The 24887-nt window shown below is 42.3% G+C and overlaps 1 protein-coding gene and 1 non-coding gene across 5 annotated transcripts in view; both read left to right on the top strand.

The window, feature by feature from the left end:
- Positions 1 to 24887, top strand: part of HSD17B12 (hydroxysteroid 17-beta dehydrogenase 12) — a 263951-nt gene that overhangs the window by 233247 nt on the left and 5817 nt on the right. For all 4 annotated transcript variants that reach the window (XM_070229332.1, XM_070229333.1, XM_070229331.1 and 1 more), the window contains 3 exons: positions 5350 to 5384; positions 12883 to 12964; positions 14551 to 14616. In XM_070229332.1, the coding sequence (XP_070085433.1) occupies positions 5350 to 5384; positions 12883 to 12964; positions 14551 to 14616 (183 nt within the window). The remainder of the gene's footprint in view (positions 1 to 5349; positions 5385 to 12882; positions 12965 to 14550; positions 14617 to 24887) is intronic.
- On the top strand, positions 245 to 347 carry LOC111776137 (U6 spliceosomal RNA). Its single transcript, XR_002812091.2, has one exon. It is a non-coding gene; the product is annotated as a U6 spliceosomal RNA (small nuclear RNA).

Consider the following 24887-nt stretch of genomic DNA (forward strand, 5'->3'; position numbering starts at 1 on the left):
AAAGATGTTCCACTTGATGGCAAGGAGGAGTAATTGAGCGTCAGGATTCAAAGAAAGAACCCAATCAGCAGTGTGGAAGAGTTTCACGTTTTCACGCGAGGGCTGTGTCTTGGCTAATGGGACATTTGGTCACTGAGCATCCAGTAGGGATTTCCGGCCCTTGAATAGCCAGGCATTGAAAACACTGCTTCTTCCTTTGTGTTAACTTATTAAAACTTGAATTTTAACTTAAGAATCTATGTTGGTACTTGCTTCAGCAGCACATATATTAAATTGGAATGATACAGGGATGATCCTGACCCCTGCACAAGGATGACACAGAACTTTGTGAAACGTTCCATAATTTTGATGTTCTCTAAACTTACTGTGGTAATCATTTTGCAATTTACACTTCTATCAGATCACTATGTTGTACACCTTAAACTAATACAAGGGTATATGTTAATTATATCTCAATAAAATTGGAGGAAAAAGAATATCTTTTGAACATGTCTATACATTGCAGACCATCAAGAAAATATTTAATGTTTAGCATGCCGTCGATGTAATTTTGTAAGTAAGATTATATTTCATGGAGCTTTATTTTGTCTCTGATCATTTTCTGGATAATTTTTGCCATTCAGAAAGGAGACACTTAACATATAACACGCACACAGTGTAAGGGAAAAAATAGCTCCCAATGTATGCATTTATAGTTCCTTAGTGTCCTTAGTGCTTAAAGTGATATTTCTTATGGACTGTACTTAAGTATGTAAATTTACATCTTGGAAAAAAATCTGAATTGCACTTTAAAACTCTGTACAACCACTTGTATATTCATATGGTACTGAGATTCTGGTCAGAAGAACAGAGTCCATCAGCAGATGTTGTAGACTTTCCTAATAGTTCTCCAGGTTGATCGCTGCCTACAAATCCCTTTCCTTCTCTTCTTTTGTGTCGGACAGCTAAACAGTCAGTGACTGTGTAGCGAGCAAGTCTCCTTTCCTTATTACAAATGTGTACACGCGCACACACACACACCCCCCTACCCCGAGTCAACATTTTTATCATCAGCCTTCTCCTTCCGTATTCTGTTTCTGGTGGTCTCAGGGCTTTGGGAAGCTGACCAATAGCTTCTCTTCACAAAATGGTTGGAGACCTCTTTATGATACATTAGCGTTATGGTCCCCTGGTGAAATGTGCTAAATAATGCCAAGAATGCATATAATCTATCCTTACAATAAGATACGTGCCTGATGTCCATCTGTTTGTACCAGCCTGGGAAGCTGTCCATGATGTGTAGTATGATAGGCAAATTGTGTGACATATGTAACAGGATGCGCATGCTTTTTACTTCTTTATATGCTTCGTCCATTCAACAAAAAGTTTTTATGATTGCCTCGATTCTCCAATGCATTCATTGTAGTTTCTTGCAGCTGTTTGCCTTTTTGCATTCTACTAGAATTTTTTTCTGCCTAGTGAACTCCAGTTTATTCTTTTAGACCTTGACTGAAATATGATCTGTGAAGCTCTACCTGATTCCCCAGACATAGCTAGTCTTCTCCCAAGCATCGGTGCCCTCCGTCCTTACCTTTCTTATACCACTCATAACATTGTCTTGTAGTGATTTATTTCTGTAAATATCTGTTCTCTTGCTAGATAGTGAGCTCCCACCACCCAGCCCGAGTCTGAGGACCTAACATGGCCTTGGCTGAACAGAAGAATGCCTCTTTATTACTTCCTGTTGCTTCAGGCCATAGGTTGATATGCGTAGAGCATTTTAAGAGCTCTTTTGTCTCCTGGATTTGGTAAAGTAACATCAAATGTATTTTGCCATGCCAGTTTGAGATTTTTTTTTTAAAAAACTGCTTTATTGAAGAACAATTTACATATCGTAAAATTGATCCATTTTAAGTGTTTAATTCAGTGGTTTTAGTAAATTTACAGAGTTGTGCTACCATCACTATAATCCAATTTTAGAACAATTCCATTACCTCAAGAAGATTGCCAGCTGAGGTATTTTTATTTTTATTTTTATTTTTTTTTTGAGGAAGATTAGCCCTGAGCTAACATCTGCTGCCAATCCTCCTCTTTTTGCTGAGGAAGAGTGGCCCTGAGCTCACATCCGTGCCCATCTTCCTCCACTTTATATGTGGGACGCCTACCACAGCATGGCTTGCCAAGTGGTGCCATGTCCGCACCCAGGATCTGAACTGGCAAAGCCTGGGCCGCCGAAGTGGAACATGCACACTTAGCTGCTGTGCCACTGGGCCGGCCCCTGAGGTATTTTTAAATATTGATGGAACTGTCCAGAAACTTCTGTGTGGTGAGTTAAAGTGGATGACCTCAAAATTTGTCATTGTTTATGGCTCTAAAGTATGTAGGGCACAACATACTTAAAGAAGGCCTAGGTGCTGCTGCATCCTAACAGAATAGTGCATGCTGACAGTAAGGGACACTAATTTCTCCTTGGAGGCTTACCCTGTGATGTGTCTATGCCAAGCCCATTATATACGTACCTCATTTGAGATTCGGAATATAATAACCTGTAACATGGATACCTTCTTCATTTAACACATAACACAGAGGAGAATAAGGAACTAATAAATTGAGGTCATACCACTAGTCGGTGGAATGAGAATTTTGGCCTGACTATGAACCATACTTGCCTTAACCATTCAATAGTCTGTACTGAGCAATTGCTTACTACGTGCTCCTATAAAAAGACAAACCTTAGGAAACGTGTAAGCAAATTTGAAGAATTGTTTCAATCTGAGAAGACAAGAGGTGATTGTGTTGAAAGGATAAACTCTGAAACCAGCTTCTTCTTTGACTTGGTTCCGTATAGTTTGGTTTGAGGCCCAGCGGGCGCAGTCTGAATGGGGTCAAGCAAACCTAGAAAGGAGAAGAAATAGGGCCGTGTTTTAAAAACTCTACAATATTGAGGCCGTTTGGGCTGTCAGCATAATTTCTGATTGTGTTTGCTTTGGGGATTGTTTCTTTTTTGTTTCTTGTTTCTTAAAATATTAATATTTGTTTCTCTTTAGCAACACAAGTGGTCAATTATATTATTTAGAATGTTGGCTTGGCTGCTCTAACAGAGATCTAGTAGTGGTTTAAACAAAAGAGAGATTTATTTCCCTCCCAGATAAAAAGCTGAGTGGGTAATCAAGGTTTGGCAGAGTAGCTCCACGATCATCAGGGATCTGCTCTTTTTATCTCATTGCTCTGCCACCATTACACGTGGCTTTCCTCTTGGGGTCTAAGATGTCTGTTTTAGCTCCTTCCATCACATCCACATCCCAGCCATCAATATAAGCGAGGAGCAGGACAAGTGTTTTCTTCTATTGTAAGGTCATGACCAAGAAGTTGCACATATTACTAGAATGTAGTCATAGGGCCACATGCACTGTGAGAAAGGATATAGAACATACAGTTTTTATGGGGGGCAGTGAGGGTGGGAAAGAGGCCGTACATCCAGCTGAAAATTCAGCTGTGGTAGGCATCCCACATATAAAGTGGAGGAAGATGGGCACGGATGTGAGCTCAGGGCCACTCTTCCTCAGCAAAAAGAGGAGGATTGGCAGCAGATGTTAGCTCAGGGCTAATCTTCCTCAAAAAAAAAAATAAAAATAAAAATAAAAATACCTCAGATGGCAATCTTCTTGAGGTAATGGAATTGTTCTAAAATTGGATTATAGTGATGGTAGCACAACTCTGTAAATTTTCTAAAACCACTGAATTAAACACTTAAAATGGATCAATTTTACGATATGTAAATTGTTCTTCAATAAAGCAGTTTTAAAAAAAAAAATTTCAGTTGTTACATATTAAGGAAAGAATGAATTGTTAGAGGACAATTGGCAAACTCTGCCCCATCATTCTGTGAAGATGAGTTTAATCTGAACAGTGTAGCCCAGGGAGGGAGATGTGGGGTGCTTTAGGTCAAACTCTTTCTTTTGGTTTCTTTTTTATCTGGGCCAGAAGATTCAGCCCAATCCAGACAGTTCTGTTGAAATGATTGCCCTTGGCTTTGAGGATACTTCTTTGTTCCGAAGTTGGCAGTGTGTCAGTCTATCTTCCATGGCGCAGTGTCGGTTTGAACTTGTGTTTTTACCAGAAGAGTCTATGCAGCAGCTCTGGGGTTGACATCTGGGTTGGGAGTGCTGCATAGAGGTTTACCTTGGTGAAGTCTGGAGGTGCTTTCTTTCTTCAGAATATTTCTAGGAAAAAAATTCTCTTCTCATCAGAATGCTATTTTAATTAAGACAGTAGTGTTCAAGGTAAAAGGTTTATTGCCGTGCATGCAAACTTTTCTGTGACAAAACAGCGTTTGTTTCTTAGAAAATTAGTGATATCTAGGAGTCAAGAATTCATGTTCCAACCTTAATACTTAACTATTGTTGTGGTCTTGACTAAGCCAGTGGACATCTTAGCTTTTCTTAGTTACTAATATCTGAAGCAGAGTTTAGAAGTAAGTAGCCCCTCGTTATCTTATATGTATTTCGTCAACAATTATGAAGTCCTTTAAAAATGCAGGTGGTGTTTTTTCATTGTTGGTTACTGGAGATCACAGATAACCTTAACTTTCTTTAAGGATGAGATTTACTCACAACTAGCTAGGCCAACAAGAAATGAATGTGAAGATACAATTAATCTTTGCCAACAGGTCACTTTACGGCATTCTTCAAAAAGCTTTTTGTTTTGGTGAGGAAGATTGGCCCTGAGCTAACATCTGTTGCCAATCTTCCTCTTTTTGCTTGAGGAAGATTGTCACTGAGCTAACATCTGTGCCTATCTTCCTCTATTTTGTGTGGGATGCCACCACAGTGTGGCTTAATAAGCAGTGCTAGGTCCACGCCTGGGATCTGAACCTGCGAACCCCAGGCTGCTGAAGGGGAGCATGTGAACTTAACCACTATGCCACCAGGCTGGCCCCTCTAAAGCCTTTTTTGATAGCAAAAGACCGTTTAAGCTCTTGAGATTAGAAAGCTTCAGTAATCTTGGCAGGCAGGATATTTCCTGTGATAACATATGTCCATTACTGAGAATGCATTTTGGGAGTAGATGTCACTGTAAATCCTTAATTATTTGAAGATCTCTGTGCCAATATTACATTCCAGGCAAGACTAATTTCAGCCAAGTTCACTGAAAGCCTTCCCAATGTTATCTGCAGTAATTTCCTCTGATTCCTTCTTAGCACTCTTAACACAGCCAAAGCATATGGAGTACACACGGTAACCCGCTGCCTGTGGAAGTGGCGAGTGGCTTCGTGATCCCCTTCCCTTTTGTGTGGGTGGCTTCCCTCCACTCTTTGTCTGTTGCCTGCATCCTTAGCCATCACGAATGTTTTGTTTTTCTCTCTTGCAGATGACACGACTGGTGCTGCCTGGCATGGTGGAAAGGTGAGTCACAAGCTCACACACAACACTGGGGAGACAGAGCTCATGATTATTTATAGGGAGAATCCTTTCTTTGAAGAATTCACTGCAGTGACTAATGAACCTGCCCTCCACGTCTTAGCAGCAGAGTAATGTGCGGGCGAGTCACACGGCGGAGCATGAGTCAGCCGCTGGTGGAGGCCTTTTCCACTCGATTCTCTTTTTATTTACCTCTCCAGGGTTGTGGTGGTTCCTTTAGATCAGGATTAAAAAGTCTGCCTGAGTCACCAGCACTAACTCAATTGCCTGCTACTCTGAGGGGGTGGATAGAGTTCCTGGGGTTTTCCCGGGAATACCATCTTAAAGCTGTAGCTCCCAGAGCCAAAGTCCATGGAGTCTCATGAACCAAGACCCCACCTTCTGATTTTTCAGTTCTTCCTGGGTAAATGGATGTGTAAGGAACTTAGGCATGTTGTAAAGTGATTATAAGATGTCACACCCATCCTTGGAGGAAAAGGCTACGTCCACTAACCACAGTTTTCTGTGTTCCAGTTTGAATTGGGTTTCTCTAGGATACACGCCCTGTCTTCATCTTCATTGAGAAATGTGTTATAGCGTTCTTACATTTGCATCGGCATGAAGTGTAACATTGCAGTTAAGCTCTGTTCCTCCCTTGGAGAAGCCTGAGCAGTGGCTAGCCTTCACAGAAAACCTGTTGAAAAGAGCTGGGCTTGCTTCTGGAGCCAGCTTGATCATTTGCTCAATTTAGGCTTCACAGTCATCCTTCCTCTGCAGAATAGCTTTGAGTTTGGACAGGATCCAAAGGGGTGACAGACAGCTTTGGAAAGGGCTGACCCGAGCATCCTGCTTCTGGGAAGAAAGTTCTCTGACCAACTTCTTGCAGGGTTTTCAGCTAATGTTCACTGAGTACATATCATGGGCCAGGTGTTGGAGTGAGAACTTGATAATGTGTTAACTCATTTAACCTTGATGGCATCCCACCATTTTACAGATGAGGAAACTGAGATTCAGAATCCATTTTGTTTGGCGTCTACAGACGCTGGTTGTGAAACTGCTTCTTAGCAAGGCTCTTTGTTTGTAATTCCATTTTACATGTAGTTTTGTCTATTTTAATTCCTTTAGTAAAATTCCCCTTTAAAACCTTTAAACTGCTTTTTGTGGGTTGGCAGTGGCAGTGTGCCCCTGATGGTCAGATATGGAAGTGACAGACAGTGGTCAAACCGGACCACAATCCTAGAAGATTGCAGAGCATTGGGGCAGACGGGGTGGATACCCAGGAGGGATGAAATTTGGGCCATCAGCTTCATCTTGGTTTTGACATCTGCAAGTGACAGGTTATTAACTGAGGATAGTAAATCCATCCATTAGAAAAGAAGTGCTTATAAACCACAGAGGTATTGTAAAAGGAATTTTTAAGTGTGTTGGTGAAAACCATATCAAAAGAGATAATGGTTGTGAAATCATTTTTCAGATCCTAAAGTATTGGATTCAAGGTGGGGAGGGCGAAAGGGGTAAAGGGGCACATGTGCATGGTAACAGATGGAGACTAGACTTTTGGTGGTGACCTAATGCGATCTATACAGAAGCCGAAATATGTGATGTCTACCTGAAATTTATGTAATGTTAAAAACCAGTGTGACCTCAATAAAGTTAAAAAATAAAGTATTGGATTTAAGCAGTCATCGAATTTCGGTACTTTGAATTAATTGAAACCAACACCCCTCATTTGACTGATAAAAAGTGAGGCCCAAAGAGACTGAGTGCTGTTGAAGCTACATAATTAGTTAGTAATTATGATACAAACATGATACAAACATAAGGCACTAGGAACTTTACTCCTATCTCTGTCGACCTAGCTGCCATGATCACAGTTAGCTGGAGCATTAGATAAAAATAAAGAATGCAAAGAAGAGCATCCATCCATTCAACAGACATTCACTGAGTCGTTTATCGTGGAGTAGGGGCCGGCCCGGTGGCGCAGCTGTTAAGTTCGCACCTTCCGCTTCTCGGCGGCCTGGGGTTCGCCGGTTCGGATCCCAGGTGCGGGCTTGGCACACCGTGCTGTGGTAGGCGTCCCACGTATAAAGTGGAGGAAGATGGGCACGGACGTTAGCTCAGGGCCAGGCTTCCTCAGCAAGAGGAGGAGGACTGGCAGTAGTTAGCTCAGGGCTGAACTTCCTCAAGAAAAAAAAAAAAAAGCTTATCATGGAGTATACATAAGACAAAATGGATCCTTGCCTTTTTAAATCAAGTTGCTTTTAAACTAAGGTTGAGAAATGATCTAGTGGAAAGCCATCATTAGGCTGTGGACTGAAACTAACATCCTGGGGGGGCTGTGGCCCTGGCTAAGAACTAGTGAGAAATGTCAGTAGATTTTATGAATCAGTATTTTTAGTTAGGAGAGGGAGCAGCTCTGTCCACTTGAATTAAAGGAGTTACTAGTTGCATTCGTCATGGTAGGCTAACTGCTCCAACAGACGACCCCCAAATCTCAGTGGCTCAGCACTATGAAGGTTGATTTTTCCCCCAGCATCACAGCCAGTGTGGGTCAGTGGTCAGGGCTCTGCTCCACCCGTTCATTCAAGGACCCCAGGCTCCTTCCATCTGGGGGCTCCCGTCTTCCCTTGGATCTTGCAGTTCTCTGCTGAATCCTGTGCATCCAGCTGGCAGATGAGGGAAGAGGGAGTAAGGATGAGCCGGGCCTGGAAGTGGCGGACTTTGCTCTGCCCACATTCCATGTCCCGAGCTCAGTCGCAGGCTCCAGCCAACTGAAGGGAGGCCAGCAGTGTTGTTCGCCATGTGCCCAGAGGAAAGAAAAACTCCGAGTTAACAGGTCATCTGAAAGCATTCTTCCTTACACGTTATAAGTGATTTTATTACAGCCTGCCCTTTGTACCGTCCCCAGATGGCGTCTTTCCTAGGGTTGGTTTCCATAGTTTTCGCGTCTCTGTTGAGTAACGGCAGAGTCCTTTCGAAAGACCCCTTCTTGTTGTTGTTGTTTTCTCTTCACTGATTCTACCTCTGATGTATGAGATTTTCCAAACCCTCTAGAACTATAGCCTAGGGCCCACCGCCCACCACTCAACAAGGATCTGTAATCAAACTAAGGTATTATCACCAGAGAAGTAGAAAGTGCATAACTACGTTATAGAGGAAACTTGCTCTTTCCACTTGCCTGGAATTATAAACATTGTGTACAGCGGGAGCCAGGAAGTGGTTGCCATACCAACCATGGAACAGCTAAAAATAGCCTTTCCTCCTGAAGGTGGAATTATGACACGTTATGGTGTTTTAGGGCGGGCACTTCTCTTTCATGTGGTAAATGTTTGCAAACTTTCTTCCCCAAAGCAGTATTTGGATAATGTGTTTGGATTGCTGGTTCTAATTATGTACCTGACCCCGTGTTTGGATTCTTTTCTGACACAGAGCCCTGTTTTGATATATTTCTCAGTCTTCTTGAGAGTCTGTAGAGAACCGTCTGTACCAATTGCAGCATTATGTTTAAGCTTAAAAAAAAATAGAAAAACACATAATGACCCCCCAAGAACACACTTACGTACACTCCCTGGTCGGAATGGAAACGTGAAGAATCGTGACGGAGCCTTTTCCGCACGCTCTCCCTTGTCTGCCGTCCAGCTCTTTGTACAGTCGGCTGTCCGCGTTAGGACTGGCCCCGCGTCCCAGTTCTTCACGGCCGCGCCCCCTCCTCCCCGTTTCTCTCTCCGCACCTGCAGTGTGCGGCAGTGACGAGGTGCCTGAGGAAGGCCGAAATCACTGGCTTATTTCAGAGGAGAGCTAGCACTTCCGCCATGACAGGGTATTTCTGTAGAGCTGTGCACGAGGGGACTGCGAGCGTCTGACAGAATAGTGGGCCGTTTATGGAAGAATACAAGGCTTGGTGGTTTTTCCATGCAGGTGACAATTAAGGAGAGTCTTAGGATTGGCAATTTCACAGATCTGAGGGAATTCTACTAAAGAGCATAGCTATAGGAAGCTATGTTTATATATACATACTTAGGTAGGAAGCAAGATACTAAATTTTATAGGGTTGAGTGAATTCAACGTTTAGCTTGTGAGAAGGCTAGTAATTGAAGAGAATATGTGTGTATGAAACGGTGCTTCCTTGTCAGCAGTGGTGTTTTCTGCTTGGTTTTCGCAGTATTTTGCTTCTAGTAGTGCCTTAATAATTTGTACCGCCGAGACACCATCGTGTGGCTGCTAGCAAGTAAGGAATGTGATAAATTAAGAATGTGGTGTCACAGAAAATATTACTGGACTTGTTTATGTGGATATTTGTCATAACAAACTGGAAATGTGCTGAAGTATGAGCAGCATGAGTCTTCATTATGGAACTTTAGCAAATACGCTTAATGTCCCTTCCAATCTTAGAATTGGTCCCCAAGTCCCCGGAAAATGAGAGATTAACCAGGGTTTGGTTTTATGTTTGTTTCTGTGTGCAATTAAGCACACATTTGTCCTTCTGCCTGATAGAACAGAGTTGTCATGAGTCTGGCTGTGCCATGGAAACTGGTTTGACGTCACTAATTCTGTTTAGATGGAGGATTAGAGCTAGACAGAGTAGTTGCTTTTAAAGACGAGTCCTTTGTGCCTCTCAGTCCTGAATGTTCATCCTCATCTCTGCATAAACAATAGATACTGTGTACAGTACAAGGACTGAGGCAGCTAGACTAGTGTGTTAGTTATGCTTCAGACAGAGCGAAGTTGAATATTATTATCCCGGGAGAGAAAGAGAGAGAGGATTTTGTGCTGTCGTGTGCGTAGCTGTGGGAGGAAGGTTTCTGCCAGACAAACAAGTACGTGCGCTTCTTGGTAGCACAGAGTTTTTGTCGAAGGGATGTTTCCTCTCCTCTCCTTTTGCTGCAATTATAAATGCTCTCCTTTTATTTACTTAGGTCAAGTGCATTCTCGCTTTATACTTTGTTGGTCTTGGATTTGTTTTGACGTATTTTAGAATGCAGATACTGTGTTCTGAATAAAGTATCCTCAGATTCTGGCTTTTCACTAATTCCAACTAACTCTACCCCCTAGAAATTTTAAATTAAGGTAGAATATTTGAGAAACAAAAATTTCAGTTGCCTCAAGGAGTAAACAATTAATTGCCTGCATAATTGTGACATATTTGATTATTGATCTGCATTAATTTTGAAAACGGGGAAGAAGTTTCTATTATCTTTAAATGAATTTTCTTGTATTGAAACAATTTTCTTGTATTGCTATGGTGAGTGAAGCTTTAAGAGTCTGTTTTGGTGAGGTCAAGATTTAATTTTTAAAATGTTTATCGTAGCATAAACTTTAATCTTGGAAGACTTTTAAATTGTATTTCATTTGTGAGGAATGAAATTTAAAATGTAAATTTCTGTTCAAAGGCACAAACAACCACCTCGGCCCGTTAGAATATAATGGAGCACACGTAATCTAACTGATAAAACCAGATTCACTGAAAAACATCATCTTCTGCAACTGTTTCCAACTGGCTTTTTCTTCAGTTCCTCTGAATGAGTGAGGACATAGCAATTCCTGGTTATATGAGAAAAGGTTAAAATACAGCACAACCTAAACCTACAAGGATGCTTAGGGCTCAGGATGGGGGTGGGGGGGTCCAACTTGTCAGGATTTATTGTGTTGCATAAGATAAAATAGCTCTCTTAGCTTCCACTTGATTAGAATCTGCTCTGAGCTTAAGGATAACATTCCAATATATCATAAATGTATTTCTCTCTCTCTTTCTCTCTTTTTTCCCCCACAGATTTATTGAGATATAATTTCACAAACCATAAAATCCACCCATTTAAAGTGCGAAATTTGGTGTTTTCTAGTATATTCTCAGAGCTGTGCAACCATCACCACAATCTAATTTCAGAACATTTTTAACACTCTAAAAAAAAAGGATATTTTAAACATCATAAGTTAATACTACATTAAAAGTCTCCAGTAACAAAGTGATTTTTAGTCCATATTGATCAAAAGGGATTTCTCACAAATGTAGATAAAGTGAAATTACTAGATATTCATTGCAATTTACCATTGCTAATCTTAGAATGAGTGGGTTCTAACTTCTGATAGACGCTCTTACTCTCTTACCTTAAAATGTAAAAAGAAAGGCTTTTCTGTCTCTCAGAGAGACACAAGCAAAAAATACAAGGATGATATAATGAATGCATTGACTAAATAGTTCCAACTTTGTTCAAAACCCTAATATATTTTTAAATTTGAGATTTGATTTCTGTAACTAAAATGTTAATGGATTTCACTGCTTAGGAAAGTATGTGTCACTAATAAGGACTTCAGTTAAAAAACAACCACTTGTTTCTGGAGACACGTCAAGCGGAGGGTCCACACTTCCGTTTGATGGTTGAGATAGCATCTTGCCTAGAGGCTGGCAGATGGGCTGAGTGACCTTTGGGGATCAGTTCTTTCCAGATTATGTCTAAAATAATATAGATGCCATTCAATCATGTTTCTTTTATTATTTTGCATAAAAATCTAGATAGACTTTTTTTAATAATGAAAAAATAGGCCTTAGGGGAAGGAAATTCAGACCGACAGCGAGACCCTGGAGTGAAGGAAAGGAAGCTGATCTGGAGGGCAGGAGGGCGGTGGGGTCAGGTTGCAGTAGCTGAAGAAGGGACCCCTCTGAGAAGAATGGATTTGAGGGGGAAGAGTTCGTTGTTAATTCTGTCTAAAATTCCTAAAACCCTAATTCCACACTTAACCCAACCCATGTATGCTTGCTAACAGCTGGTATATTTACAGCATTGCTTTCCTTAAACTCATTTTCATTTATTTGTAGAGTTAGTGATTCCTGGTAGCTTTCTAAGTTTTAACTTTCAGTAGTCTCTCCAAGTTACAGTAGAAACTGAGTTTTGCCTTTTGGCAAAAGAATATGGTTTGATGAACGCTAGAGTCACATAATAGGAGGGCGGGACATAAGCATTCACTCATTGCCAGAAGGTTTTATTACGTCCCTGTTCCGTGCTCAGGACGGTGCGGAGTGTTTTGAGAAAAAGTGGCAGACAACAGCTGTGACGTCCAGAAGCTTACGGTTTTGTTGAGGGAAGACAGTGTTTACACACTTAGAATGATTAAATACTACAGCAAGGTAGTATGTGAGGATATGCCAAAATAAAGGCATACGAGGATTATAAGAATGTTCCTAAGAGAGAGGTCTTGGTGATGAGCCCAGAGAAGACCTCAGAAGGTAGAGATCAACTTGAGGAGACTGCAGATCTGATCCAGTCATGCCCCAGCTTACGAAGACTGAGAAATGAGCTAATTGCAAAGAAGAGCTATTTTTAGTTGATTGAGTTATGTCTCATTCACTGACCAAGCATATCACATGCTGATGAAAGGCAAGGAGGGATGTGTGTTAGCAAGACAGCTATGTTATTCTGTTTCAGATACTTACATGTCTTGATCTGCAGTTTACAAACAATTGTGTATATGATCTCATTCTCTTTACTTGGGACATTTTCCTTTTTAGATCTAAAGGAGTGATTCTGAACATCTCCTCCGCCAGTGGCATGCACCCAGCTCCACTGCTGACCATCTACTCTGCAACCAAGGTGAACAATTTTTTAGTAAATCATGTCGGAATAAGAAAGAGGAATCATTTTCAGTCTGAGAAATAAGCATAGAACTTTCTAGAAGTTCTGTTCTTGGCAGTTTTCAAATGGACTAAGAAGAAAAGGAAAATATCCAGCACTGGTTTCAGGGTAGCAGAGCTGGAGACACACTGACTGGTGTAAACTTTACAAATGGGGCGTGAAGATCTCAGATCCATAAGTGCTTTTTGTCTCCCAGTAGTTTATTGGTTTTATAATTGATACCTGGGCCACTTAGCTCAGTTGATCGGAACATGATGTTAATGAGTCTAAGATTGGGAATTTGATTCATGAATGAGTCCGTTTTGTAGAGCGTAAGTTCCAAGTCTGCGGAGCTGAGTAGAAGGATTGGAGCCAGTCAGCACATAAATACACATAGTAGACACATGATAGACTGGCTGAGAGTGTGAGTATTTTGCCACATGAAAGAATTTACAGATATTTATTGTCACTTCTGGGAGTGAGACAAGAATTTTCCAGAAATCTCTGTAAGATGTCCTAATTTTATACAACATCACCATTGACCTCTTCATGTTACTACTAGGAAGATAATTTAGAATGCATTTCCTACTGCTATCATCTTCATATACATTGTTGAGGCATAGGATACATCTCTGAAACGAAAATGACCATTGAGGTGCTGAAATGAAGCAAGCTTTTGGAGAAAAATATAATACACAATAAGAACTTGCAATATGTTAGGGTAGGAAAAGAGCAGAACGCCAGCCTTCTTTTTCACTTGGCTCTTTGTCCACTTGAAAAACGTAAGCAGCGACTCCTATCATTTGAAAAAGCTTGCCCCACCACCACCCCCGCCATCCACTTGCCTTCTGTATCTCTGAAAGATACGGTAGGCATGTTGAAAATGAACAGCACGTTTCGAAGTGATTGGTGAACTCCAGCTTCTTAACTGTTCTGCTCCACGGACACCAGACTATTACTCATTGTGACCCTAGGAGAGTCATTATTGATACTTTGCATTTCAAGCCTGAGGTTGAGTCCATGTTTGAAAAATGGCACGTTACATTTTACAATGAGATTTAAAGTTGTGCTATCGGAAGAAGCTAGGCTGTCACAGTCCTCTCTACACTTCTTGGATCTTGCCATCCCAAAGGACCAAGAGGCTGCTTGCTCTCTTCTCCTCTTTACTGACAACAAAATCCCCATAGAATGGAGTTGACCAGAATTCATATCGTGTTTCTGTTTGAATGGCAAGTGGGGAGCAGGAATGCATCCTTTGTTATATAATGAAACATTTCTTCTTGCAAAGTAATTTTCTGAAAAAAGAAAAGATAAGAAGAACCTTTTCCAGTTAAATCAAAATTTGATTTGGATATTATATTTGGTAAGAGAATACTTAATTTAGTGGCAGGTAAAAGCGACTTGAGGTTTTGAGGAGTTGTTTTGTAAGGTCTCTTCTGCATTTGAAATGAAAAGAATGATTAGGAACTACAGTGTTGAATGGGTCCTTATTTTGTTGTCATGGCCACAAATCAGGCAGATTGGAGTAACGTGGGTGTTTTCTTCTTGCTCCCACGCCCTCCCAGGCTTTTGTAGATTTCTTCTCTCGGTCCCTCCATGAGGAATACAGGAGCAAGGGCATCTTTGTGCAGGTGAGTGGAGTCTGTTTCAGTGAAGTATCCCTGTTTGTGTGTGGTTTCCACAGCAACTGTTGCTGTCTTGACAACGACAGAAAAATCACATTCCTAAGTAAGTGAACGTGACGTTGGCGCACCATTAAAGACATGGTTTCTTTTTCCTTTATGCACTTAAATCTAGATTTAAAAGAAATTAGTCCCCAGAATTTTTAAGTAGGGATACCTAGAGTAGAACTGAGTGCCGCGTAAACGAAGCATAATTATTGTAAGTTCTTATGGTTTTATTTTGAGAGAATTAGACTATAATATTGCTTCCCTGCCAGGTATGTCAAGTGTGCTGTGACTGTGTTCCTAAGCCCCGGTGTAGTAACCATAAGAGAGGGCAGAGAGCAGGCTAAAGCTAACTTTTACTAGAGCGAGGATGACTGCACGGGCGAGGATGAGATAGGTGTGGTAGTGATTTTCAATTCTTTTAAATAGTGGGAAAATATCCAAAACAGAAAACACTATTTAAATCTTTTTTTTTTTTTTAAGATTTTTTTTTTTTATGTTTTTCGTTTTTCTCCCCAAAGCCCCCCGTACATAGTTGTATATTCTTCGTTGTGGGTCCTTCTAGTTGTGGCATGTGGGATGCTGCCTCAGCGTGGTCTGATGAGCAGTGCCACGTCTGCGCCCAGGATTCGAACCAACGAAACACTGGGCCGCCGGCAGCGGAGCGCGCGAACTTAACCACTCGGCCACGGGGCCAGCCCCGTATTTAAGTCATTTTTAAGTGTTCAGTTCAGTGGTATTATATGTTCACATTGTTATGCACCCATCACCGCCATCTCTGTCTAAAACTTTCTCCATCTTCCAAAACTGAAACTTGCTATCCATTAAACACTAACTCCCCATTTCCCCTCCCCCAGCTTGACAACCACCTTCTACTTCCTGTCTCTGAATTTGACTACTCTAGGGGCCTCATACGAGGGGAATCATACAGTGTGTGCCTTTTTGTAACTGGCTTCTTTCACTTAACATAATGTCTACAAGTTCATCTATGCTGTCGCAAGTGACAGGATTGCCTTCCTTTTTAAGGCTGAAGAAAATTCCATTGTGTGGCTATACCGCATTGTGTTCATCCATTCATTGTTGATGGACACGTGGGTTGCTTCCACTCTTGGCTGTTGTGAATAATGCTGCTGCGAACAGGAGTGTACACCTGTCTTTTTGAGATTCTGCTTTCAGATCTTTTGGATACGTACCCAGAAGTGGAATTGCTGGATCATTCAGTAATTCTGGTTTTTTGGAGGAACCACCTTATTGTTTTCCATAGTAGCTGCCCTATTTTACGTTCCCACTAGCAGTGCACAAGGCTTCCAGTTTCTCCATGTCCTTGCCAATACTTATTTTCTGTTTTTGTTTTTAAATAATGGCCATCCTAATGGGTGTGAAGTGGTATCTCCTTGTGGTTTTGGTTTACCTTTCCCTAATGATTAGTGATGCTGAGCACTTTTCAAGTGCTTATTGGCCATTTGTATATCTTCTTTGGAGAAATGTCTATTCAAGTCCTTTGCCCATTTTTTAATTGGGTGTTTGCTTTTTATTGTTGAATTGTAGGAGTTCTTTGTATATTCTGGATATTAGCCCTTCAGTAGATATAAGATTTGCAAATGTTTTCTCCCACTCCATGGGTTGCCTTTTTATTCTATAGATAATGTCCTCTGATGCATGAAAGTTTTTAATTTTGGTGTAGTCCAATTCACCTGTTTTTTCTTGTGTTGCTTGTGTTTTTTGGTGTCATATCGAAGAAATCATTGCCAAATCTAATGTCACGAGGCTGTCCCTTTATGTTTTCTTTCAAGAGTTTTATAGTTTTAGCTCTTACGTTTAGTCCTTTGTTCCATTTTGACTTAATTTTATAGACACCTTTGATTTTATTGTGTAGCTAACAGAAACAATGCTGTGAAAATACAGCACAAAATAAAGAGGAAGCAAATGCAGAGTTTTGATGGGTATCTAGCTCAAATTGGTTATTGTTCAACACAAATAATGGCTCACACCATTTCTATGCCTAGGCACATTTTTCACAACGTCTTGGGAGAAGTTGCAATTCTTACCCTTTTCCAGCTCCTGCCCACGACCTGCCCCCACGTCTTCACGTCCCCAGTGTTGACGTGGCTTTCATTACTGTGAGCCTAGCATTTCAGTTTTTGCGACCTGAAGCCCCAAATGATCAACCATCATAATAATAGCTAATATTTGAGGGGTACTTTCCAGGCGCAGTCCTAAGCATTTCTTGTGTATCCATTTATTTCATTGCGTCTCCTGATGACCTCATAGGATGGTGTGATCATCATCTTCTTTAAACTTACAGAAAGTGGAGTTTAGAGAGGTTAAGCCACTTACCCATGTTGAACCAGGCCTCAAGTCTGAGTCTGGTGGCAGAACCTTTGTTCTTAACCACTGGGCGACTTGCTCCAGGCCTTCAGGGCAGCATTGAACCCTTACGGGACCCATCTGTGTCAGGCAGTTGTGAGCCAGCAGGTGCTTGTTCCATTTCCTCCCTTCTGTCTTTAGACAGTCCAGATGGGCCTGAGTGTTATCTCGATCTGGCTTCTAAACCTTTTCATTCTACGAGTGGATCCTGGAGCTAACTCACCGTCAGTGAGAGGGCGTGGTAGTTGGAAGAAGTTTCCTCGTCTTCCAGGGGCAACTTAGAGCCTGCTTCCTCTAAACCCCTCACTGAGGTTTCACCAAAAAGACCCTTGGATGTCATGGCCACTTGGTGCTATTACGATTTGCAGCTTGCCATAGGGTACATGGGGGAGAACAGGGTTTTCAAGAAGCCTGAATTTTATGCTGAACTCCCCCACTCCCCTTTGCTGAGACACCAGTCACCTTAATGCTCGTAGCTTGATTCTGCTATCTAGAACTGTATTTTGTAACAAGGAAGCCAGTCAAGCATCACATGCCACGCAGTGTTGTGCCATTTTCCCATTCTGATGAATCTATTGTCATCAAGCTATTAATTGAATAATGTTTAAACACATGGTAAGACTAGACAGGACCTGAAGGTCCCTTGGTAGGTGACCTAGAAGCTGTGTGACCAGAAGCTGTGAGTGTTTCAATGACAAAAAGGAGTAGAGGCCTTGTGAGCAGAGATGAGCGATCTCCAGACTTCTGTGAACGGACTGGATGGTCTCCTCTCTCATTCCCACAGCTTGTTTCCCTCAAAGGTCTTTCTCCACGTTTGCGGCCTGTTAATCTGCTGTGACCAGAAACCACTACAAAAATACATCAGCATTGTTTCCCAAAATATTGTACTTGGATAAACTTTTATTTTTCCCTACTAATGAATTCTAGATTACGTGAGTTCGTTGATCATTGTCTTCCTTCCTATGAATTCATTCAGGATCTCAATTTCAAATGAATTTGGTGAAAAGATAAAGACTCAGATGTTTGTAAGGGAAAGTACAGCTGTCGCGTGTGTGTGAACACCTCAGAATGCTGAAGCAGCATAGGATCTCATCTTAATTCTGACCAAAGGGACAGGGAAATCTGGTCTCCATGAAGCTGAGAGTTAAAGATTCTTGGATTTTCTTTGGCGGCGTTGTATGTCTGCACATTTTGGGAACTAGGCGTATTTATTGGCCATTTCCCCTTCTGCTCCATCCTGCATACTGTTTCCTGGCTGATCTTGTTAACACGCAGGTCAGATCACATTGTTTTCCTTCATACCTCCCCAGTGGCTGCCTGCCACGTTGAGGATTGAATCCGACTCCACAAGGCCACCACCTCTCTTGCCACTCCATTGTCCCACCGTGCATTGTGGCCAGAGTCCTGTTGCGGACATTGTGGTGGTCGGTGCATGCTCTGCCCTCTGCAGGGCCCACGGCTGGCTCCTCTGCTGGCACGCCCTTTCCCCAACTCCTCTCCAGGTCTGCCCTCCACATCTCCTCGCCCCACTCACGCCTGAGCCTATGAGCCTTATGCACCTTTCTAGGCTCAGGCTGCAGGTCACCTGCCCTGGGAAGCCTTCTCTCAGCCGCCAGGCCCATTTGGTCCTCTGCTCTCTTATTTCCTATTATCTGCCTCTGCCTGATCTCCCTGGCCCTTTCCCCTCCCCCGACTTCAATGTGCTCTTGAGAACAGGGCTTTTATCTGGTTTGTCTCTGTTGCTAATGGCATGTGTGATTTGGGGCCCCCTGGAGACCTGCCTTTGCTTGGCATCACGGAGGGCTCTGGTTATGCATGGCCATGCTTTGTGGCACCCAGGCATCTGTTTGGAAGGCCTTTTGAGCTGCTTCTCTTGCTCATATGCCTCTGGTCTTAAATTTTCAAAATCTCTACGTCTAGAGGGCTTCTGGGCTAGTGCTCTGTTGCTAAATTTCAGGTTCCTCTACTCTTTGGCAGGAAAGCTCTTTTTTTATGTCAACTGCCATGTGATTGTGTATCAGATGGCTCTTTTGGGAGGGGAAAAGGGTATGTTTTTCAAATTTTAGATTGTTTTATATTAATTCCTCATTAATATTTTTTCCTTTGCTTTTCTCTCCCCATTTTCCCTCAACTTCATTCCTAGAATTTTGTAAAAGCATTTAAAACTTGCTTCATGGGTTCGGATTTGCCATTACATTTCCTGGAAACACAAATAAACAGTGACAACAAGTGATCTAAATGCCCTGGAGGTGAATTTTAGGCCTGCTAGACTCTGTCTCTGATTTTGAAGTAGAGGATAAGAAATACATTCTTGGAAACCCTAGCCAAAGTGTGCTTCGTTGGTGAGGACTGTCTGTCCTCATCATTACCCTATAAGTAAAGCCCAGTCAAACGAAGCTTAGCTCTTCCAAAGGGCAAAATCATAAGTAATCTGACTGGCTAGCTGGGGGGCCCCAGTCCCGTCTTCTTCTGTACGCCCTGTGCCAACCACCCTGTAATGCTGAGCGAGGAAGAAATAACCAAGACTAAGACAACATCGAAGACTATACTTCTTGAACTCTTACTCTGTAAAACTTTGACAAGCCTTCTCGTTGCTTTAAAAACTTTTTATTTGGAAATCACTTCAAATCTACAGAAAAGTTATAAGAATAGGAAGAGTACAAAGAAGAGCCCAGTACCTGTTCCTCAGATTCACTTACTGTGAACACTTTACTCCATTTGTTTTGTCTTTGGAAAGTAAGTTGCATACATTATGGTTCTTTGCCTCTAAACACTTTAGTGTGTATTTCTAAAGAATAAGATTATTCACAGATATAGCCACAATAGTTACCAACTTTATTTTTTTATTTTATTTTATTTTTTCTTTGAGGGAGGTTAGCCCTGAGCTAACTACTGCCAGTCCTCCTCTTTTTGCAGAGGAAGCCTGGCCCTGAGCTAACATCCGTGCCCATCTTCCTCTACTTTATATGTGGGACACCTACCACAGCATGACGTGCCGAGCGGTGCCATGGCCGCTCCCAGGATCTGAACTGGCGAACCCCAGGCCGCCGAAAAGCGGAATGTGTGAACTTAACCACTGTGCCACTGGGCCGGCCCCAGTTACCAACTTTAGAGTAAACTTTGATATAGTATTTTTATCTAATCTACCATCTGTATTACAATTTTTGACCCCATAATATTCTTTGTAGCACTTTTTATCCTCCAGTAAAGAATTCAGTCTAGGGGGCTGGCCCTGTGGCCGAGTGGTTAAGTTCACGTGCTCTGCTGCAGGCGGCCCAGTGTTTCGTCAGTTCGAATCCTGGGCACGGACATGGCACTGCTCACCAAACCATGCAGAGGCAGCATCCCACCTTCCACAACTAGAAGGACCCACAAGGAAGAATATACAACTATGTACTGGGGGGCTTTGGGGAAAAAAAGGAAAAAAATAAAATCTTTAAAAAAAAAAAAGAATTCAGTCTAGGACCAGGTATAATATAGTTATAATATTATTATATAGTCCTGTATAGAATTATAACTATAGTTATAATATAGTCCTGTCTGTTTAGTTTCCTTTAACCTGGAATGTATCCACAGCCTTTCTTTGTCTTTTTTTTTCTTTCTTTCTGGTGAGGAAGATTGGCCCTAAGCTAACATCTGTTGCCAATCTTCCTCTTTTTGCTTGAGGAAGATCGTCCTTGAGCTAACATCCGTGCCAGTCTTCCTCTATTCTTTGTCTGTGAGATGCCACCACAGCATGGCTTGACAAGCGATGTATAGGTCCACGCCAGGGATCCGAACCTACGAACCCTGGGCCACTGAAGTGGGGCACACAAACTCAACCACTACACCACCAGGCCGGCCCCTTCTTTGTCTTTTATGACTCTGACGTTCTTGAAGAGCACGGTACTCCTCCCCGCTCTTTGTAATTGAGCATTCCTCACTGGGGGTCTCTCTCATGCTTCCTCATGGTCACGTTCAGGTTACGCTTTCCTGGCCAAAATTACATACGTATGTTGTGTCCATCTCGGGGCATCACATCCAGAGACGCACATCTGCCCCTCACTGGTGATGTGGACTTTGACCCTTCAGTCAAGGGGTTACCCAATTTCTCCTCTGTGTAGGCACTACTTTCTTCCTTGCACTAGTAAGCAACCTGCGGGGAGACACTTGAAGACCATGCAGATACCCTGCCCTCTCTCCCGGTTTCCTGTAGATTTAGCATCTGGGGACGAGTCTTCACAAGTCTGCCCTCTGAAGAGGTTTTTGACGGTAGAGAATTCGTGAAGCCGCGCCTGGATATTTAGCCATTTCAGAGCAAGAAGGCACAGCTTCCTCGGTCCGGGCTGTGGTTGACGCAGACCGCATCTATCGCCGGCGTGCTGAGGGGCAGCGAGGAAAGGGTGCTGAGCTTGGAGTCCGCAGACAAGGCCGAGTTCTGAGGCCCCCACTCAGTGGTCGTCTGACCTACAGAGAACAGCTTCATTACTTTGACCGAGAGTCTCTCCTTCCGGCAGGCGGGGACAAATGATGTGGCAAAGATAAAACACTGGAAACTGTCAGATATTAGAACATAAGTGTGAAGAAGAGAGGAAAGAAACTTGGATTTATGGAATATCAACAATATGTCCCATGTCTTCCCCTTTTCTATTATATTCGAGGTGGATATTAACATAGTCCCATCCTAGATTAGAAACTAAGACTCAAGAGGAGTCATGTGACTTGCCGAAGGTTAGTTCAGCTTCTCAGACTGCGAGTGTCTGGTCTCTGCCAGGTCTTGAGCGAGGCAGGGAGGAAACAGAGCTAAAGAAGACACAGTCCCTATCCTCAGGGCTCACACACACAACAGATACTGAGACACACCACAGTGACAACTAGAGGTGTATATCGTGGTCCCAATTTCTTCAGTCAGGAACTACTTAGAGGCTCCGTGATAGTCTGGCAATTGTGGAGACAATGGCAAAAAAGACCAACGGAGCCCTGCTGTGGTTGAATTTACGTTTAGTGGGAAGGAGACAGACAATAAACAAGTAAACAAATGAGTGAGATCCTTTTATACACAGGTAGGCGCTATGATGAAGCCAAAGGAGGCGCTGTGTTCAAGAAGGTGGGGAAGCGGAGGGAGTTTACCGGCCCGGGTCAATGACATGGTTTAGTAACGCCGAGGCTGCAGTGCCTGCCTGGTTCCCACGGAGCTGTTCCGTACAGTTTTCTTCCTCGGGGCTGGGAAGCCAGGCCTCTGCATGTGCTCCCAGCAAGGAGATCATTCGCTAATGGAAAGCACCCCGTCAAGTTTCGTTTCCCTGCCTCCTTCCCAGAGGAGAGGTGAGGGTGCAGGCAGAGACCACCCAAACCCAGAGAAGGCGGCTTGTCGGTTTCAGCTGGTCTCAGAATGAAGTGGATTTTCTCATTCTTAATGTGAGACTACAAAAGAATACTCCATTTCAATGTGAACTGCCCATAATGGAGAAATTCTTTGAGCCTCATTCTCTTAATTCCTCCCTTCCAGTGCTTTGGTCCTCTTTGGTGGTGAGAGTTGGTGGTTTTGTTAATTCAGTTAAAAATGTGGTTTTTAATGAGAATCAGTTTAGAAAACAAATAGGACAAATTGAGACGAGGGAGAAAACAAAATTCAGGGTTTTTTTTAAGTGAAAGAAGCTATTCGTCTTTTATATTTTGCTCAAATATTTTACTGCTTAGAGTAATCATACAGACCTACTGGGCTTCAAAGAGCTAGAAAGCTAATATTGAGAAATGGCTATCGGGATTGAAAACGTAAGTTTCCATCCATTCTTCTTGTTAATTGCCAGTGACAATAAAAGAAGGTAATGGAGTGTGCCTTTAGTGCAAAGGAGTCTAAATAGAGAGAACTATAAAGTGATATAAAGATTCTCACAGGAAATATCATGTCTGGTCTGCTACACCGACTCTGAGAAATGGCTTAAGAATCGTAAAATTAGGCCTGTTGGGATAACTGGGCTCAGATCCCTTCCAACTAGGTGAGTCTCCATTTTTGTCACTGATAATGTCTTTCTTTTCCTGGCCCTTTACGACAGTGTTGCACCACGAGAACTAAAAACGTGAGAAGTCTGTTAGTCCCTTCAAATCTGTGTCCAGAAAGAGCCAGGTATCCAGGTGGCCACCTCAACAGTCATTCCCTATAGAAAATGGCATCTTACATCTCTCACAAGATAAAAAAATGCAGCCAAGGTTTTCTTTCCAAATTTATTCTGAAAAATGTAAATATCAGAAAATAATTGCTAATACATACCAGAGTTCAAATCCCACACTCTTTAACTGACAATATTGTATTTAATCCTTATAACAGTACAGTGAGGAAGATTCTGTATCCCCTAACTGCAGAGGAAGAAGCAAACGTCCAGTATTTTGCTCACGATCACACGTTAGTCAGCCGTCAAGCTGGAATTTGAATCCAAGTCTGTCTGATTTCAAAGCTGATGTATTTTTCCCCTATACCTGGATGTATTTTTTCCCCTCTCATACCCCAAATTCAAACCATCAGGAAATCCTACTGGCTTTAGTTTATCCTTTAAATGTATCCACTATCTGACCACTTCTCAGGACCACCAGGCTCCCGCTGTAATCTGAGCCACCATGATCTCTGGCCCCGCTATTTTGTAGGGTCTCTTATCTGGCCTCCTGACTCCCATCCTTGCCTGTAGCCCCACAGTCAGCTCCTAGTGGTCAGAGTGATCTCTTGAAAGCAAAGTCCCGGTATTTCACTCCTCTGCTGAAAAATTCTGCGGTGGCTTTTCATCTCTCTGAGAGTAAAATCAGTTCTTATGACCCACCAGGTTCTGATTTCAAGGTTCCATTATCTCACACCCCTGCTATTTCTCTGGCCTCCTTGCAGTTCCTCAAACACTCTGAGCACACTTCCACCTCAGGGCCTTTGCACTTGCTGTTTTTTCAGTCTAAAAGGCTCTTTACCCAGATATCCTTGTGGCTAGCTGTCTCCCTTCATTCATCTCTTTGCTTGTATGTTACCACATCAGAGACGCTTTCTTGACCATCTGCAGGCCCAGCCTCCATCACTTCTGTCCTTGACTCCAGTCTATTTTTCTTCTTCCTTTTTATCATCATTTGCCAATATTGTATACATTTTTTACTATTTGTTTTTAGTCTGTGTGCACCCCCCCCACACACACACACACTAAAATCTAAGCTCTCTAAGACTGGGGACTCTCATTTTGTTCACAGTTGTATTCCCAGTGCCTAAAACAGTGTTCCAGTAGGTGCTTGAAATATTGGTTGTTAAATAAATACTTTTTGTGAGATTACACTGTTTTTCCTTTCATTCCTTGAATGTTAACCTACAAATTCCACATATTTGGAGCGAGGTCATTTGTAGGATTATCAGCCAGCCAGTGCTTATCAAGGATTTTCTCTGTGCAGAGCACCATATTTTAACTCCTTCATTTTGGGCTTAAGTGCTAAGGTTTATACCTAATGTTACTATGGAGCCTTTGCTCATCGCCATGTAATTAGGGATCTCTGTATCATCAGAACGATTCCTTTTCCTAGCATTTTCTAGAAGGTCCGAGAATTTCTACCAATGAGATAATCAAGGGCCCTTTTGTGGAAAAGCTCATTTCATGGTCTGCAGGTAAAATCATACAAACTCCAAGACCAGGATTTGTGTGTATAATGATTCAGATTTTCTGGAGGATATCAGATCCTAAATGGAAGATGAGTACACGGATTTAAGGAAGAACATTTTCCCTAAAATGCCTCATAGGAGCTGCAGCCTCTGTCTTAGGAATGTGTGCCGGCCACACTGGTGAATTTCAGGCTCCTAAAAGGCAGATCAGGCACCATATTGTGCAAACAGACTGCAGCCTGGTGTCCTCTGGACCCACGTTTTCCAA

This window comes from Equus caballus, chromosome 12 (genome assembly GCF_041296265.1).
Source record: "Equus caballus isolate H_3958 breed thoroughbred chromosome 12, TB-T2T, whole genome shotgun sequence".
Classification (NCBI taxonomy): domain Eukaryota; kingdom Metazoa; phylum Chordata; class Mammalia; order Perissodactyla; family Equidae; genus Equus; species Equus caballus.